At 35.5% G+C, this 19,862-nt stretch overlaps 1 protein-coding gene across 1 annotated transcript; it reads right to left on the bottom strand.

Moving 5' to 3' along the window:
- Positions 1 to 5,603: 5,603 nt before the first annotated feature.
- Positions 5,604 to 19,188, bottom strand: LOC138714926 (tubulin alpha-1 chain-like). Its single transcript, XM_069847213.1, has 4 exons — positions 19,042 to 19,188; positions 16,150 to 16,372; positions 8,383 to 8,684; positions 5,604 to 6,583 (listed from the first exon to the last, which is right to left on the bottom strand). Exons 1-4 carry the CDS (start codon positions 19,042 to 19,044, stop codon positions 5,759 to 5,761), a joined length of 1,353 nt encoding a protein of 450 aa, XP_069703314.1. The 5' UTR covers positions 19,045 to 19,188; the 3' UTR covers positions 5,604 to 5,758.
- Between the last annotated feature and the right edge of the window lie 674 nt (positions 19,189 to 19,862).

Raw genomic sequence — 19,862 nt, 5'->3', positions numbered from 1 at the left:
CTGTAAACTGCTGTACACAAACGCCTGCAAATTTCTGTTTCGACTACACGCGACGAAGAGGAGGCAGAGAAGTTGCCGCAAACCGACGGGGCACTGTTCTCAGTACACAAGCGTAACATTCCTCACATAACAATTTAACAAATTAAGTGAAGCAAAACACTAATAAAATAACGTTCTACAAAGGAACGCATTATTATGTTAAGGAAATTTCTAATAATGCAATTCAAGTGCTTAAGAAGTTTAATCTTGAGGTAATCACAAAAAGTTACACAGTTTTTTTTATTTTGTAAAGTAAATCGTTATTATTAACTGGTAAATTAGCGGTGATTCTGCGACGAAAGCAAAAAAAATCTCGCGACTTATACAGGATGATTCACGAGGATTTACCGCCACTTACGGAGATTATTTCCGAAGACATTTTGAGCAAAAAATGTCATATAAACATTTTGTCCTAATCTCAATATTTTCAGTTACACTAATTTGAAATTTAGTAAAATACCATTTTTATTTAGTTTTAAGGATGAAAGAATATTACAAATAGAGAATGAACTATTCAGAAGTATCATTTCTTTTATTGACTAGTAGGCTATTCTGAAGCTAAAAAGTGTTAAGTGCTTTTTACAGGTTTTTGTTTTTCAATTTTTAACTAAAAATTACATTATTCTTAAGCAATTATCACAACAATTGTTACAAATCATACGACTTTAGGAACTTGATTCTTTATAGTTTAATTATGCATTCTAATGTACAGTCTTAAAGAATTTACAAGAGTGGCGTGATTTGTAACAATTTTTGTTATAAATACGTAAGAAATATGTAATTTTGTAGGTAAAAATCGAAAAAAAAATCTGTACGAAGCAACTATGGAATTCACAACACATTTTTAGCTTCAGAATACTAGCTAATTAAAGAAATGATACTCTTGAATAGTTCATTTTTATCTGTAACATTCTTTTACCCTTAAAACTAAAGAATAATGGTATTTTACAAACAATTTCAAATTAGTGTAACTCTGAAAATATTGATATTAGGACAAATGTTTACATAACATTTTTGCTCAGAATTTCTTCGGAAATAACCTTCGTAAGTAGCGTTAAATCGTCGTGAATAACCCTGTATATAGGCTACGTTACATTCCAGATGTAATTTGTTAGCTTACCTTGTATTAGTGTTGGAACTGACGACCATCCTCTCTAATGCACATTTCACATCTTTTAAAATGATTTATAGATACACGCTGGATTTTAGCTCTATCGATGGAATTGAACTATAAGAACATGATTCGATTGATTCAATTTATGATCGACTGTTATCTTATAAAGGCTTTAGTTTTCACAATTTCGTCGCTTTCCAAGCTGATGTCTTGGATATAATACCTGTCTGTTGAGCTAACTTTCTTAACGGTTCTAGCCTACAGCCTATTTCATCGAGATTTCTTCCAGTTACAACGCAGTTTATGCGCTTTCTTTTTTACTTTAAAATAAGCCAGTTTTCTCACCTGTTTCACTAAATCCTGAATTGTTGAGTCAGATGGATGTTGATTTCCAGGATATTTCTGTAAAATCATAGCTCGACTCAACATCAACAAGTACAATATAAGAATAAAGACGTTTCCCACAATCTAAGGATATAATTAATTAAGTCTACCGAGTTAGCTCTGTAGTAGCGCGTCTACCTCCAGATTAGCCAGCTCAGGTTCGATTTCCGGCGGGGTCAGAAATGTTCATGTAAAATTTCTACCGTGGGACTAGGAGAGATGGCGGTGCACAACTTCTAATCACTAAATTGTGCACCAATATGCCTGAGTTAAATCCCAAATCTCTCCGCAGTGCATGTGAAAAGAAGGCATATGTCACTGTTGATAGTGATTCGTCCGTCGGATGGGGACGTTAAGCCAGGCGGCTCCTTTGGTGCTATTCGATAGGAGTAGGCTAACTGCCGGCACCGGCTTTCCCCTTCTCCCTTCCTCACCTTCATTATCATCCACACCCATTCCCTACACTACGCTTACACATACATTCACCCTAGTACACAACATAACTCTTCACAAATATACGTCATGCATAACGTGGCCCGCCGAAGTGGTGTGCAACTTGAAAGTGGGTCATAGTTCTGATATCTATACGCAGTATGCGGAACCTGAATCACGCAAGTGAAGTGGGTAGGCATTAGATACATTCATACTTTTTATTAATTATAATTAAATAATTATTTTCGCGAAATAGTCCTAATAAATACTAATACTCAGGTGTTTTGATTTACCCAGTATATAAATACTCACCACCAAAATCGCTCGAAAATTTGGCGGTAAAATAAATACTTCTCGTTGAATTATTTATGAATATTTAATGTAGAGAACTACTTTCTTTTATAAACCACATTATTTTTGCGCTAAATGGATTTGAATAAAATATACGCTAACATATATCTGGAAGATTGGTCATTAGAGGTTCAATAATTACAATGTGACGTGTAAATAAAATACAATGCGATAGGAAACCAAATACAAATATTTATAAATAGAGAATAACATATATAGCACACATGGTGCACTGTTATCAGAAACAGACTGCAGCTATAACCTTTTTCGAGGAATGTTCAAGTGTCCTTGAGAAATCAATCCACTGGAAGAATATCGCTTAGTCAGAGGAAACGAGTATCGAATACTGACGCTTCGGACAGATTTCCCAATACCCCGGACGATTTCCAGTTACTCTTATTTCTGCTTACGTGGCAAGTATTGGATTCCTCAACAGATCTTGTGAAACTTCCTCCCAAGTTCAGACTCTTTCGTAAACCTAAATTTTTAGCAGTGTTACTTTAATCCTCATATAAATAGTGCAATAGATTTATTTAAACGGATTAGAAATACAATAAAATATTGTTAAAGTTTGAGATATATTATGTAAAAAAGTACGACTCAAACTAAGGTGAACTACCTTACAGAACGGCGTTCTCTTCGCTTGTATTGTAGCATTTTTTTTTGTCTATGAAATATCTTCCATTCGTTCTATATGTTCGAACCATTGAAGGTTAGAGTTGTTAATTATCAATTTTTGTACTTTGTGGTATGCATATTGACCTCTCAAGGAACTATCTTAAAAAAATCAAATTTCTGCAATTTACCTTCTTCTCTAGTTTTACTTAAAACAGGGCTATTCCTGCAATATATTAAAATTATACCAATACTTCACAAATTTTAATAATAAAATTGTATTTATTCTTGTCTTATTATTTTTAATGTTCTATGAATAGTTCTACATATACATAGGAATCTAGTAATTTTAAATCTGTCACTTTCTTATTCGTAAGATATTAGGCAGCCAGTTAAAAGTATCAACTTTTTGCATTATATCATTCCTTAGAAGTGGTTTGGTTCTAAGTGGAAATTTATCTTTGAAGGCTACGATTTCTGTTTCTTGGTGGAAATCAGCAATTTATATTGATATGATATATTTGTCAGCCTACTTTACAATTCATAGTTATGATAGACCTTCACATTTATGCTTTTCGATCCGCCATCCCTTTAATATATACCACTCTTTTCTATTAATATATTCATTTGCAAAATATTTCTTGATTACTTCCTATTCTTGTGTTTTAACTGAATTTCTATATATCCTTCCCTATCTATCCTCTTCTATTCTCTCTCATCTCTCTCCCATTTCTCGCTTTCGTGTTAAATATTGCATATTCCTTTCCTTAATAATTCATATTATTTATTAATTTTCTTCTCTACTCTCAAATCTACATACTCTTAATCATTCATTTCCAGTCATTTTCTCTTGGATTAATTGTTTACATTTCCCTTATCTGTATTTTAAAACACATCACTTTTTTCTACTATTCTATCCTCTGTTTCTTCACGTATTTATCTCTTTCTCTTTGCTTCACTCATAAATTTCCTATTTTATTACCTCGCAACTTACATTAATATCACAGTCTAGTATATACAGTCGCGAAGCTCAATATGTAGTAAATATGCAAACATTAGATAGTTGCTCATCACTAGGCTCGCTAATATCGCCTCATTACAGTCAATGCAAAATAGAACCGTCACAGTCTATTGTTTCTAGCACCCTCAAAACTCAAGCTTCGTGACTGTATATAGTAGACTGTGTTAATATCTTGTTCCCTTTAATTGATAGACTACTCTTTGCATTTTTTCTTTTGAAGCTGAAAAGATGACCTGATTACATCCGCGATCTTCAGATAATCGTGTCAGAGAGAACATTAGATATGGAGTTATTCCAAGCCCAGATTTATGTGTCTATATTTATAAAGCAGTACTGCTATTTCATATATATTTAACCACGCACCATACGCGTCTATCAGATATTTCTGGATACTTAGGCGTGGTGTGAGAAATAATGTACAATGTCCAATCACAGAGGCCTTTAAAGAAGACAAAAACAAATTTATGCTCAGCGTATTTTGACAACTACTGTAACGGTTTCTTACACGTGTAATAATTTCGGCACGCGGTTCAATAGGTTACTCCTTGTCTCTTTCAGGTATTATTAGATAAAGATTGGAAGATTTACACTTCGTAATATTGTAAACCACGCTTTCGCAACCATATTGTACACCACGTCTACCCAAATAAGGTGAATGTCATTTTTAGCTCATAATACATAAAATTTAGTCACGATAATCATAGGTAGAATTATTTGTACATTGACTCAATCAAGAAGCCGGTTCATTTGTTATGTAAAACGTGTACGTCTATCGTATTTAGTTCACCGTATCGTGTGATATAAAATTTCATTAACAGTGTTTGTTTCATTCGAACAAAGCACGGTTATATACGCTTTAGTTTGTATGAAATGGTCCTAAATTGAATTCTGAAAACGTTCTTCTGTTTCCACACCTGCAGATTGATAATGTCGGGTATTGGACGCGCGTAAAGGCCAAGGGGACAGGCGCTCGGAACCGAGTCAAACACCAAAAGCTACCGAGTGTCTAGAAATTCCGTTCATTGTCTCTAAGAAGAGGAAATATTATATGTTCGTGTGTAAAATTATTTGTTTTCTGAGAAAAGTACTCGTTTGGGACCAATACGGTTTTAAATATTTTGTTCTACTCTATCCAAGCAGTAAGCTATCCTGGTGTTGTGGAAGAGAAGGCCTGAATAGCCTTAACTACACCAGAATGAATGAATGAATGAATGAATGAATGAATGAATGAATGAATGAATGAATGAATGAATGAATGAATGAATGAATGAATGAATGAATGAATGAATGAATGAATGAATGAATGAATGAATGACTGAATGAATGAATGAATGAATGAATGAATAAAATAAATAAGCTGTTAAAATCTGCAGTTACAATATTACTTCCATCCACTCCACTCTGCAGTGACGGTACATCTGCCAGCCAAATGAAACAAAATACAGAGACCTTTCAATTTTATGCACTCTGTGGCTCCTAGGTTAGGTTATCCAAACAAACGAACACTTGAACTGTAGCCAGTCCGAATTAGTTCGGATAATCGACTTTCTATTATACTCTCTAACATTAAATGTTTCGTTATCTCATGATAGAATAGTTAGAAACTGAACAATTACCTCCACTCGAGGAGAAGAAATGAAAAAGAAATGACTTGCAAACATTTATTTTATTAAATTATACTCTTACAAACGAAATAGAATTACAAGAGAATTATTCAACAAATTTTACGGCACACATTCGAATATTAAAAGAAAAATATAATACAAAAATGGAACGATTAGTACGTGATATACCTATATCATTCAATACTCGTCAACACATTCTTCCTCGGATTCGACAGAATCCATGCCAACTTCTTCATAATCCTTTTCCAAACACGCAAGATCTTCACGAGCTTCTGAGAACTCTCCTTCCTCCATCCCCTCTCCTACATACCAATGTACAAAGGCTCTCTTAGCATACATCAAGTCAAACTTGTGATCAAGGCGGGCCCAGGCTTCAGCAATAGCTGTGGTGTTGGACAACATGCAGACTGCACGCTGCACCTTTGCCAGATCACCTCCAGGAACAACAGTGGGTGGTTGGTAGTTTATACCAACTTTGAAACCAGTTGGGCACCAGTCCACAAACTGAATAGTACGCTTGGTCTTGATTGTGGCAATTGCAGCATTCACATCTTTAGGCACAACATCTCCACGGTACAGCATGCAGCAGGCCATGTACTTGCCATGGCGAGGATCACACTTCACCATCTGATTAGCAGGCTCAAAGCAAGCATTGGTGATTTCTGCTACAGAAAATTGTTCATGGTAAGCTTTCTCTGCCGAAATGACTGGAGCATAGGTAACCAAAGGGAAGTGGATGCGGGGATATGGCACCAAATTTGTTTGAAACTCAGCGAGATCGACATTCAGGGCACCTTCAAACCGAAGTGAGACAGTTATTGAAGATACGATCTGACCAATCAGCCGGTTGAGGTTCGTGTAAGTGGGTCTCTCTATGTTGAGATTGCGGCGACAGATGTCATAAATAGCTTCATTGTCGCACATGAAGGCGCAGTTTGAATGCTCCAGGGTGGTATGTGTGGTCAGAATGGAGTTGTATGGCTCAACCACCGCAGTGGACACCTGTAAAATTTCGAAAACTTGTCACTTCTGTTTTTGTGGGCACAAAAGTTTAATCGAACTATGAAGATAAAAACGCTCATAGTCACGAAAATGCCAGACTTATGACTTGTATTTACAAAAAAAATCCCTTAAAGGCAAATTTTTGCGCAACGTTAACTTTGTACCTGAATTTCTGTCTGAAATAAAGTTCAATAGCCATCCATGAATCATATTTTAGATAGTCTTATACAAGTGAGTATTCCTTCGTTGAAAACTATATAGTTCTTATAAAAATAGAAGAATTATGAACAAATCGCTCAATGAATAATAGTAAGTTACAGAAATGATAGCTCTTGAAAGTGAAATATTTAGTTAAATGAGAATTTATTTATTTTTGCGGAGGAAAGCAATTATAATAGTAATATGCGTTACAAGAGCGGTATGTTCACGTTTTCATGATCAAGGAAAAGTTTGAAAAAGCGAAACGTAATTGAGCTCTTTTAATTTCCGAGAATTGAAAGAAAACATACCGCTCGTGTATCGTACATTATTTTGTGCGAAAATCGTTTATTACATACCTGAAAGAGGAATTTCTAATTAGTTGCAATGAAATCTCAATCTTTGTTTCTGTTCAATGACGGCAAATTTGCAAAACAAAAATATCTATCTTCGACATTGTTGTTTTAAAATGTTTTCTGTATTTACTAAACTCCAGCAGGCCGTGATATACGTCTGTCTTCCCCCCCCCCCAGTCTATGACGAGTCTGGAATCTTGTTGATTTTTTCACGGCTTCCTTAATGTTACTTGCATCACGAATGCAGTAACTTTAGTGGAGTTGTAGAATTTACTTAATTTTTCCAAATATTTAAAAACAATAATTAACAGTGCAATTTACGTGAAATTTGTAGTGGTAAGTTTCCAATTTATAATTATTACTATATTGAACGTCTCTAAAAATAATATGTTAAAAGCCTAAAGCAGTAAAACCAATATGTCACTTAAGCGGTAAGAAGAGGGAATACTGAATGTGTAATTTTACACTTTCCGCGGATTGGTTTTGTGCGGAAACCAAGCAAATACGCACGATCTCGCACAAAAGAAATTTACTTACACTAGAAGAAACGAGATTAAAATAAAATAAACCTCTTCAGGTCTTAAGAACTCAATAGTGCAAATATCTCAAGCAACTCCCATAATCGAACATTTGCATATTTATTACTGAAAATATTTGTAGAGGAGACACGGGTAATTTGGCAGTATAGTTTTTATTTTTATTTTAGTAGGTTATTTTACGACGCTTTATCAACAGCTCAGATTATTTAGCTTCTGAATGAGATGAAGGTGATAATGCCGGTGAAATGAGTCCGGATTCCAGCACCGAAAGTTACCCAGCATTTGCTCATATTGGATTGAGGGAAAACCCCGGAGAAAACCTCAACCAGATAACTTGCCCCGATCGGGAATCGAACCCGGGCCACCTGGTTTCGCAGCCAGACACGCTAACTGTTACTCCACAGGTGTGGACGGCAGTAGTTTATATTTGAATTCCTTTCAGCTCTCAAGAGGGAACACCTCTTTGATCTATGACCAGTTAATTTATAAACTTGGAAATAAATTTTAGAAAATTTGTCATGTGAAAAATGCTGCAAGTACAAGAAACACTACTAAATTACCCGTGTTTCCCCTACTCTATTTACATTCTTTCCTACATTATACAAATTTCATTATTACCGAGAGAAGTTTTAGAATAACTCACAGTATAACATTAACTTCGTTTTGAAACAACACCGTACTACTTGTCTAATGAAAGCAGTGTTACCTGTGGAGCAGGATAAATGGCGAACTCCAGTTTGCTCTTCTTGCCATAATCCACCGACAGCCTCTCCATGAGCAGGGAGGTGAAGCCAGAACCAGTCCCTCCACCAAAGGAATGGAAGATCAGGAATCCCTGAAGGCCTGTGCATTGGTCAGCCAGTTTACGGATGCGGTTCAGCACCAGATCCACGATCTCCTTGCCAACTGTGTAGTGTCCTCGGGCATAGTTGTTTGCAGCATCCTCCTTCCCAGTGATCAGTTGCTCGGGATGGAACAGCTGGCGGTACATTCCAGTGCGCACCCCATCTGCAAAATAAGCACGAACAATACATAATATTGAAAAAATAAGAAAAGAGCGGGATGAAAATGTCACCTAATTTATGCGCAGATACTGACACACTTTCTCACCCATCCCTATTTGTACAGTGTTAATTGTTGTTACACAAAGGGAGTCAATGGTGAACTACCTTTATCAGTAGTGTTTGTAGACTAGCAACACTAGAATCCACTCACGTAACTAAATTGCACACATGAATACCAGGTAACTCGTCCCTACCGGGATTTGAACCCGGGTCCACTCGTTTCACGGTCGTGCATGCTAATCCTTACTCTGCAGCGGTGAAGTTCTTTTGTGTTATTGGGAAAGCTTTATATTTTTAATTTGGTCTGAGATTCTTAAGATCGTGTTATAGGCCTATATAATTTATTTAAAAAATTAACCACCCAGGCATTCTGGGTTGTCAAAAATACAGAACAAAATACATACAATAATAATAGTTGATATAAATTAAGCCACCGACGTAGCTCAGTCTTCTTGCCTGGCGATCCGGAGTTGCGTTTGGGCGTGGGTTCGATTCCCGCTTGGGCTGATTACCTGGTCGGATTTTTTCAGAGGTTTTCCCCAACCATAAGATAAATGTTAGGTAATCTATGGCGAATCCTCGGCCTCATCTCGCCAAATATTATCTCGCTATCATAAATTCCATGGACGCTAAATAACCTCGTAGTTGATACAGCGTCGTTAAATAACCAAGTAAAATAAAATAATATATAAATTACAGTAAGTAACCAAGACAAGTTTACGTTAACAGAAAAGAAGAATGAAGAATTCAGACAAATTATTATTGTTTAGTCAAATGTACGAAGACAATCTGAACCACACAATTAATACCTAGAGGGCAGTGCTTATGAGGCAACTAAGACAGAAGATAACGGGGTAGGTGACCAGTTCCTTTCCCCGTCCATTACATAATATATCGCCGAATAACTACATATTACACTAATCAGACTTGAGATGTATACAAATAATTGTTCTTCCTCTGATATCGTCAAATGAGATATACTGCTTGATATTAGATGTACAGACCCAGAAACAAACTTTGGGCCACCTGAATTTTCCAAGTTCCAGTTATAATATACTGCGCATGCTCAGTGCTTATTGAGTATGCGCAGTACATTATAACAGAAACTTGAAAAATTCAGGTGACCAAAATTTTGTTTCTTCATTTGTACATGCCACTCAGAATCTCAAATCAGACATATCAGACTAATTATAAACATATAATACTGTATTATATAAATATAAGCTAAAAAAGGGAACTATAACACTTACTGGCTTTTAAGGAACCCGGAGGTTCATTGCCGCCCTCACATAAGCCCGCCATTGATCCCTATCCTGAGCAAGATTAATTCATTCTCTATCATCATATCCCATGTCCCTCAAATCCATATTAATATTATCTTCCCATATACGTCTCGGCCTCCTTAAAGGTCTTTTTCCCTCCGGCCTCCCATATGCATTTCTGGATTCGTCCATACGTGCTACATGCCCTGCCCATCTCAAACGTCTGGATTTAATGTTCCTAATTATGTCTGGTGAAGAATACAATGCGTGCAGTTCTGTGTTGTGTAACTTTCTCCATTCTCCTGTAACTTCATCCCTCTTAGCCCCAAATATTTTCCTAAGCAACTTATTCTCAAACACCCTTAACCTATGTTCCTCTCTCAAAATGAGAGTCCAAGTTTCACAACCATAAAGAACAACCGGTAATATAAATTCTATTTTCAAATTTTTTGACAGCAGACTGGATAATAGCTTCTCAACCGAATAATAACAGGCATTTCCCATATTTATTCTGTGTTTAATTTCCTCCCGAGTATCATTTATATTTGTTACTGTTGCTCTAAGATATTTGAACTTCTCCACCTCTTAAAAATATAAATTTCCAATTTTTATATTTCCATTTCGTACAATATTCTCGTCACGAGACATAATCATATACTTTGTCTTTTCGGGATTTACTTCCAAACCTATGTCATTACTTGCTTCCAGTAAAATTTCCGTGCTTTCCCTAATCGTTTGTGGATTTTCTCGTAACATATTCACGTCATCCGCATAGACAAGCAGCTGATGTAATATCCTCAAAAATTTAATATACTATTAAACAAACAATATGCCTATGCAAGTGAAAATAATAATAATAATAATAATAATAATAATAATAATAATAATAATAATAATAACAACTTGTGTAACTGTATACTGCTTCGCTGAATAAATATATCAATAGGTATACCACAGCAGTTAAGAGTAGGAATACCAGGATCGTGTTGTACTGCCTCTGAGGATGGTTGGCGGGGATATTTGCGGCGACAGATATTACTGCCTTCCCTCTAAGCGGGAGTGACGCTGCTTACTCGATTCAAAGAGAGGGAAGTCAAGCAGGAGTAACGCCAAAACGTCTGCATGGTACCCCTTGTTCAGATCATTAAACCATGCCCTTCCCAAAAGCCTTACATGTACTGTAATACTTTTCTTGAAAATAGGCCCATGGAATAGTGGATTCATAAATTCTTATTTTTCTTTGTTCCCGTCAGATGTTTGATTTGACTTATACAGATGTAAAGGGTATAAGTGCCGTCCTTTTCACAGTCGTCGGGGACGGTCTACAGGATCAAAAAATGTCCATACAACATAGGATCAAAACTTTATAGTTTTCCCAGAAAAAAATATTTCTTCTCTTATTTTATTCGCGTTATAACTTACTGCTTATATCGTTAGTAACATTTCGAAAATAATTATATCAGTAGATGCATCTAGCAAAGAGTTAATATTAGTTTAAATAAATATGTGTTCTATTACGTCTTCGTGAAATTAAATAAAAATGCGTGCTTAAGTTTGTTAATATTCTGGCGTGAGAGACGTGGCAACGTTCAGCAGGCAGTATTCCGTACAGACGTAAGTACGAGTCAGCTGAGTTCAAGCTCCCTGTCCATATCTCTACTGCCGAGCGGATGGCAGTTCAGTATAGGGTATTCGATAAACAACTTGCAATTTCATTCACAGTTTAGGAATATCATATGTTATTAATTTATGGAGGAAATCGTCTTAGTTCAACTGAGGCAAGAAGGATGTACCGTCAACGTTTTCATCAAAGAAGGTTACCTAATCGGCGAACTTTTGTAGCAGTTTCTCAACGATTATTAGAAACTAGAAGTCTCTTACCCAGTTTCGAAAATCACACAAACAGAAATTTGTTTAAAAATGGTAATGCTTTACGGAAGCGGGAGAGATTAAAATGTTGCATTAGAAAAAAAGTTTGTGTGATTTTGTGCAGAAAACCATTATTTATTTTTTAGACGTACAATAAAAATGGATCAATATTGCCAATATTGTTAAATGAAAATTTACCATAAAGTTCTGTTAATGAGATTGAAAGCTTGTATTTGCTGTTCGTTTTATGTAAACAACGGTCCGCTCCTTCATTAGAACAGAGCATCTGTTTTGTAGCGGTATGTCTGTATCCGCTTGGGCTGTACTGTGTACTTGTAAACTCCCTGTCTTTTTTAACTCTTTCTCAAACAAAAGGGCACTAATATCACTAATCGTTCAGACGAATTATGTACAGTTTCCCTGGAAATGGATGAGAATATTCCTAAGTCTCAGATGTAAGACACTGCGCATGATCGGAGACCAGAGCACTGATACACAAGATAACGAATATTGAGTTACTTAAATGCAGGCTATTTGGTTTGTTACTACCATCGTTCCGAAATTCACTTCAAATACTGCAAAAAATATGATATTACGTAAATAAAATATAAATATATACGCAAATCGTGTAGTTAAATTGACAATGTACCATCATGACTAGATAGACACTTCGCACAGAAAGGAAAGCTTTCGTGTCGTTTCAATAGCTCAGACGCTAAGACTTCTGCCTGTTGTGTAGAAGAGAGCGAGTTCGATTCTTAGTCTACATCAGCGATTTTTTTTTGTCTAAATAATGTTGAAATAGCTAGGAACGTTGAAATAGAGTTTTACAAAGTCCTGAGATTAAGTGTTAATGATCACAGACAATACAAAATTACAAGTTATAATATTATAAACGTTAATCTAGTGAATGCATTTATATACACACATATACAATGTAAATGCATATATATTAAAAACTAACAATTGAAATGAAATTTTAAAATATTCCTAAGCCACACAGACAAACTTTTACAAAAGTTTACAGTCTTTAGGCTATGTCATTTGCTGAGTAATTATTACAATATTTTATTAGTAGCTTTCCCATATGTGTAAGTAATGCACTCGCACAAAACACTTTTTGTTAAAAGTGTGGCTTTGGATTATTTCATTCTCACCCCTTCAGTTGGTTTGAACTATTTTATCTACGTGTTTCCAATAGTGTTTAATTTAATGTACTTTATAATCACTTGTTTTAATGGAAAAATATTTTCTTTCTTAGAATATCTACAAGTTTAACTTAAATAATATTCCGAATAGCTTTAATTGCATTATCTGAATTTTGTACTTTTCTATTCAAATGTATTCTATTTCCCTCTTTCATAATTTTTGATAAATTACACTGTACTTCTTGTAGTATTTAAGAACATGAGGATCATTACATTGCAGCTCATTACATAGAGATTCTTCTTTTTAATACATGAAATTTTTAAGTCCCTGCGTTATCTACATTTTTTTTACTTTTGAGTTTTTTTCACAACATTGAGTGGAGAACATCCTCTGAAGTGATTCTGAAATTAATTGAAAGATACAATACATTTACTCTTAATATCAGTAGTACCAGTATCATATACGTTTTTCCAAGATTCATTTTGTAGACATAAATGTAAATAATCACTAGATACAGCATTTACGACCCTTTTTTAGTTTTTAAATTAATATTTTGAAATTGTTCAGTGACATTGGAAACACTTAGGATTTGTTTATGATGTTCAGACAAGCCATTGATTATAGATTCTGTCGAATAGAAATTCAGTCTAATTCTGTGTACAAAACTTTTATCAATGGCTGTGCTACTTCAGCTTGTAGGCTGGTGGTAAAATTACGCTACGACTAAGGTTGTCAGTTTCAAGGAGTGAATTTAATTTACTTTTACGGAAAAGTTCCGAGAGATAATCTATATTTATGTCACTACAGAATAGCCACCTATGCCCACCGACGCCCTCGAAATCGAGACGAATTGTGGAATCAAGTTGTTGACACCTGGGAATATCTCGCCGGGGATCAGAACCTATTCCACAATCTTGTGACATCCATGCCGGATTGACTTAGAGCTGTAATAGAAGCTGATGGCATGTGGACAAGATTTTATGTTAACAGGTCTCTTTTTGTTTCTTATGATTATTGTTTGAGGAAGAATACTTTTAACTTCCAAGTAAGATTTTTTTGACGAGGTTCAGCCCACTTGTAAGACCCAGAAATTGGGCATAAATTATTCCATATTTTTCGACAAATTAGACAGTCGAGGAACTCTGAAGAAATTAATTACAACTCAATAAAAAAAGTTTTACCTGGGATCGAACACGACACCTTTCGGTTATATAGTGGAACCGACACGCTACTATATGAGCTACCGAGACAAGACAGTGACAGCAGCAGTCCAGAATGTAGATCCCATACGAGGCGTTTGCCATTCGGTACAGAGAAGCAATGATATTTTGTGACTCGAGCTATGTTGTGAAATCGTGGCCTTAAATGGCTATCTTCTTCTGGTCCTTGTCCTTGTTGTGGTCCTTGTAACAATTCTTGTTGTATATGTCATGGTATCGATATCGAGTGAACCGCGCTGTAGAACTTTAACTTCCGACGACCAAGAGTCGTCTCATTCCTTTTAAGGGTAACTGTACGTTATGTATTACATTGTCAGCTGTGAGACGATAACTGCACGAAATGCGTGAACTTGGTTAATAAAAACCTAAACTAACCAAACCTAACCTTCGTATATGCAAGATATGTAACCGGAGAAAGAAGGGAGGTTCTTGATACGATCTGGAATGTCCAGCGAAAATAAATCCAGGTAAGAATTACGCTGGCACTACATGAGAGGTCCGCGCATTTGTGTGTTTAAATGCCGAAGAGTTCATCTCGTTCATAAAATGCATTGTAAGCATATTCCCCGAATATGGAAAAGATGGATTTGGTGCAGATTTAGAAGCGGAAGACAACTAGTACAGCGCAGCTTGCAACACGGAAGACAGGAATTCAACGGAGTAAGGTAAGTTCAAAAACGACATAAGGAACATCGACAGCTTATAAAAGTTAGTTTAGGCTTTTCGTGGGCTTACGCCTTGCATAGCCTATACGAATCTGTGACAGGAGAGGTTAGGTTGTTTTAGATATTCGGTATGCCTTGCATATACTCAGGCTTGCAGAACTCGCAAAGTAGGGGAACTATGACGTCAGCCTCACTCCACTTCTATTGGGGATGATTGACTTCCGACCCGAGAATGAATGTTGATGCAGCCAAGCGTAACTAGAACGCCGTGACCGCACAGGTAGAAAAGGTGAGTGGGGTAAAAGAGGGGAGGAAAGCAGTCGCTCTCAAGAGCTACAGTTCTGCAGGCCTGCATATACTAATCTGTAACAGGCTATGTTTTTTTTAGGTTTTTGGTATGTCTTGCATACACTAAATGAAGTGAAATATGCATTTCATGTTCATTTTGAAGTTTCTGCCTCTTTATTTCACATGTGTAAATAATCACTTTTTGGTTTCCTACACCGATCAATTCTTTCCAATTTTTGGCTATTCTTTAATACGTTTTCAAGTTAGCTGATGCCTTATATGAATTCTTCTTACATTCCAAACTAACTTCCTTCTGAAAATGAGACCATTTTTCCACTTTTTAGTAAGAAAACTTTCAGGTCGCGTGCTTTAAAAACCTCAAACTTTTAATGTAATAATGAAAAATATAATTATTTTAACAAAACAGACAAAATTTCTCCTCAATTTATCATTAAGGAGTTCTCTCAAAATACTAGGAGGCAACGACTGACTGGAAGAAATGTGATACTAGTAGATAATCTGTACTAATTGTGCAATTGAGCGTGTCACTCTAAACATGACTAGTTTCGACTTTGCACGCAACCTACCTTAAATATAAATTACAATGATTAGTAGTGTTATCGAAACATTGTAGCCCAGAACTTGGAAAGAAAATATCTAGCACTTACAAATGACTCGTCGAAATTTAGTGGGGCTACTCGAAACAATTAAAATGAGACTAAAAAATTCTCTCTTTTTTCAGTACTTGATCCACGGCAAGGGGCTTTTAGAGCACTGTTATCGCCTATATCGTTCTGAAGTTAGTTTAGAATGTTCCATGTGTTATACTCCGTTAGAAACCAAGTGAGCAACGTTTAACAGCATTCTGAATATTTATAGGTTCACAGTCATTGTTACACACACAGATCTAATATGCTAATACGCTATAGAACAGGCACAGTTGACACACAACTCACCTACAACAGTTGGCTCCAAATCTACGAACACTGCTCGTGGCACATACTTTCCAGAATCGGTTTCACTGAAGAAAGTGTTGAAGCTAAAATCAGTGTTTCCAATAGGTTTGTCTGATGGCATATATCCATCAGGTTGGATTCCATGTTCTAGGCAGTACAGCTCCCAGCAGGAATTGCCAATCTGAATACCGGCTTGCCCAACGTGGATGGAAATACACTCACGCTAGAAGGAAATAATTGTCGAAAGAGTAATTAATATAGTATTTTCATAAAACCTATAAATTAAATATTATGGACCTACTTTTATAGTAATTATGATGAGTACATACGAAATTTAGCTGGGATGGGTATTCGACATGTGAAAAAAAAATTCTATACGGAATCTAGGACTCGCGTAAAAACCATAGCGTAAATATGTAAATGTTTTCAAAATCTAATTCGTACTCGAAATTTGATTTCACAAATCATTCATGGCCACCTGCCCCATTATATCCTGGCTTAGCTACCTCATGAGTGATGCCTTCTTGGCGTCGCTTATCAGGTTCAAACCAAGGCTTCTATACTCTCAATAGGTTATCTCGTTTTTCAATAGCCAATCAAATAGCTAGTTGGCTGATGACGGTGAAGAGTCCATGCTGATTGGTCCTTTATTTTCAATGATAAGCGTGCATTATAAAAATAATCTCCTCAAAAACCATTACAAGGAATATAAACCAAGTGTGTACGTATCATTGAATAAAATAAATACGTTGAAAATGTTTATACCTTGTATATAAAAGCTGTACTTTTCACTGCATTATTTTTCTGTATTTCTTAACAATTCGTCTGCTAGTTTCCAGTCTTGTGTTCACATACTAGAGTCGTATAAAGAACCTAGTTTTGACCGTACAATCAACAATAAAATTTCACGTGAAACGTTATGTACGAACATTGCCACATATTCTTTGGTTCTTTTTATAATATTCCGCCCCTTTTTAATCGTGTTCTTGCCATGAAACTCATTGCAGAATTTTTCAGTATTATTGAAAGTACTTAGCCATGCTGGTGATGGCATGGTTAAACCTTCAAAAGATAGAATAATGTACTAACATTTAAAGAGGGCCAAGATGGTGGTGTTTTTGTTTCAAATGTATGTTTATAAAAAATCTAACATTGATTGATTTTAATATCTCATTCTAAAGTTTGGAAAAAGGGGCATGTACCGGTAATGAAATGTCAATAACACGTTCATTTATAATAATCATTATAACTCAACAATGAATTGTCACTGGAGGCTATTATGATTAAACCACTGATTATGCCATAATGACAAAATGTCATAAATCGTTAATATAAAATCGATATAATGAGAATTATAGTGAAAAAACATCACTGGTATCAGTCGTCAACTCTCCACTCTTTTGGTATGCAACTGTTAGTATTAGTAGTAGTACTAGTAGTTAGTATTTTTTATATAAGTAGCATGATTACAAAGGAAAGAAAATAATTTGTAGGTTAACATAGATGAACCTAATCTAATTATATAAAGCTGGTATTAACATAGGCTACTTATATAAACCTACGTGATTTATTTAAACTTACTTATAGGCTTTAACAGTGTCGGTCGTTTCGGCTTTATTTTCATTAAAGCTGCTCGAAAATCAGGAACAAAATCGTCATCTTTAAAATGATCAGAGCATAATCTGCTTGCATCAGGATTGAATTTATCCTGTCTTTTGCATCCAATTACCCACTTTTTTTCTAATTTCTAAATCTTTAGAATTGTTGCGTACCGCAACAGCATACCTTTGACCTGGCATAATGCATTCAAAACAACATAAACAAGAAAAAACACGAGATACTGCTTTGAAGCATTTGAGCTTTGGCGCGCTTAGCTATCTTGTCACGTCAGAATCGCTCTCCTTTCCCCGTCGATCCCTTGCCCACAAGCTCAATAATAATGCAACCTATGAGTCAATATGACTGACATCAATGACATAGTCGAAGATCAGTGATAGGTTAGATTTGGTTTGTTCGGGCTTTCAGAATGCCTTGCATATATACGTTTTTGGTAGGCATACCAAAAGCTTGAACAAACCAAATATAACTTGTCAGTGATGTCAGCCATATTGGCCAACGTTAACTACCGAATTACCCTTCTTAATGCTAATATTAATGATTGTATATTTATTCACCACCATCTCTCCGCTAAATATAATAAAATTTGTATCTATTTGAATTTTAACTCGCAGTTCAGAAATGTGTACTTACCATATCAAGTTTTCATCAAATGTTACACCTAAAAATATACCAGTAGGACAACACAAAATTGTCAGATTTTATATTGAAATATTCCGTGTATGGGTATGTAACGAACCTTTACAGCGATTTATATACAGAATCCTATTGCATGAAGCCGTTCAGAGAAATTATTAATAGAATTTAAACAGGTTTCATCTGTCACATATTTGTTCAAGTTTTTTTTATATAGACTATGTATAACTGAATACCAAATCATCGGTATATTGGCGTATCCTGACTTGAAATATATTACAGGAATTCAAAGTTGCTGTATAAATTAAGGACATAAGTGGAGAGAGAGGGGATGGTCCTTAAGAAAGATTACGAGAATACATAGAATTGACTGTCAAGTTCCATTCCTTATGCTCTATTAAAGAAAGAACTTCAACTAATAAATGTATAAATAGTTAAACCAAAAGACAAAAAATTATTTAAAAAACTGTTCTATTGTAACTCTCACATATACAACCTAATACACGTATAATTCAAGTTAGCTTTCTTACTGCAAACATGTTAAACAAAACAATTTAAACTTTTACCTGCTAACTTAACTAATGACTCTGAAATACTACTTAAACTAAATATAGGCTACACATCACAGTTAATACCCACCATATTGCTGCTTCAGTAGAATACTAAAGTTAATTTAAAAATGTATATAGCCTACAGTTCTGCCTTAACAAGCGTCGAAGCTGGTTATGAAGCTTCCTCGATGTTGGGCGACACACGAACAAATAAGAAATGACAGCGTCCGTCAGAATGCACGGTTTCACCAGATTTGTTACGTTATCATCAGACCGTGTGCTGCTAGTAAAGCGAATCGTTACGATTGGTTACGTCAAATAACTTACTTGAAGCAGAATAGGCCTACTCTAATTCAAACTGGCAGAAAAAAACTATTACTTATTTGATATATTACGTAGTATTGTATAATGCTATAAAATTGTAGACGCTTTCATACTTATGTTTATTATATTTCATTCAATTAAAATACCAAAAGTAAAGTAAATTCGAATGACGTCACCATCTATATATGGTCCATTTTAGTAAACAAAAAGTGTATTTTAAGTACTTTCCTTTTACATTATGTTATTCTTTATCAGAGCATTAAAAATAGACTATTAGAAATACCCATTGATAAATTTGTTTTGGTAAACAAGTTTCAATATTGAAATTGCCAGTTTAAAACAGAGCTACACTTTTTAAATTGTACACTGGCGTTCAAAGATACCTGATCCCTACTAATCCATAGTTATTGATAATTTAGTCCACACCTGCAGATAATGGTCAGCACGTCTCGCCGCGAAACCAGGTGGCCCGGGTTCGAATCCCGGTCGGGACAAGTTACCTGGTTGAGGTTTTTTCCGGGGTTTTCCCTCAACCCAATACGAGCAAATGCTGGGTAACTTTCGGTGCTAGATCCCGGACTCATT

The sequence above is a fragment of the Periplaneta americana genome, chromosome 15 (assembly GCF_040183065.1).
Source record: "Periplaneta americana isolate PAMFEO1 chromosome 15, P.americana_PAMFEO1_priV1, whole genome shotgun sequence".
NCBI classification, from domain to species: Eukaryota; Metazoa; Arthropoda; class Insecta; order Blattodea; family Blattidae; genus Periplaneta; species Periplaneta americana.
The sequence above is the reverse complement of the archived record's forward strand: the minus strand, read 5'-3'. Positions and strand labels throughout refer to the sequence as shown.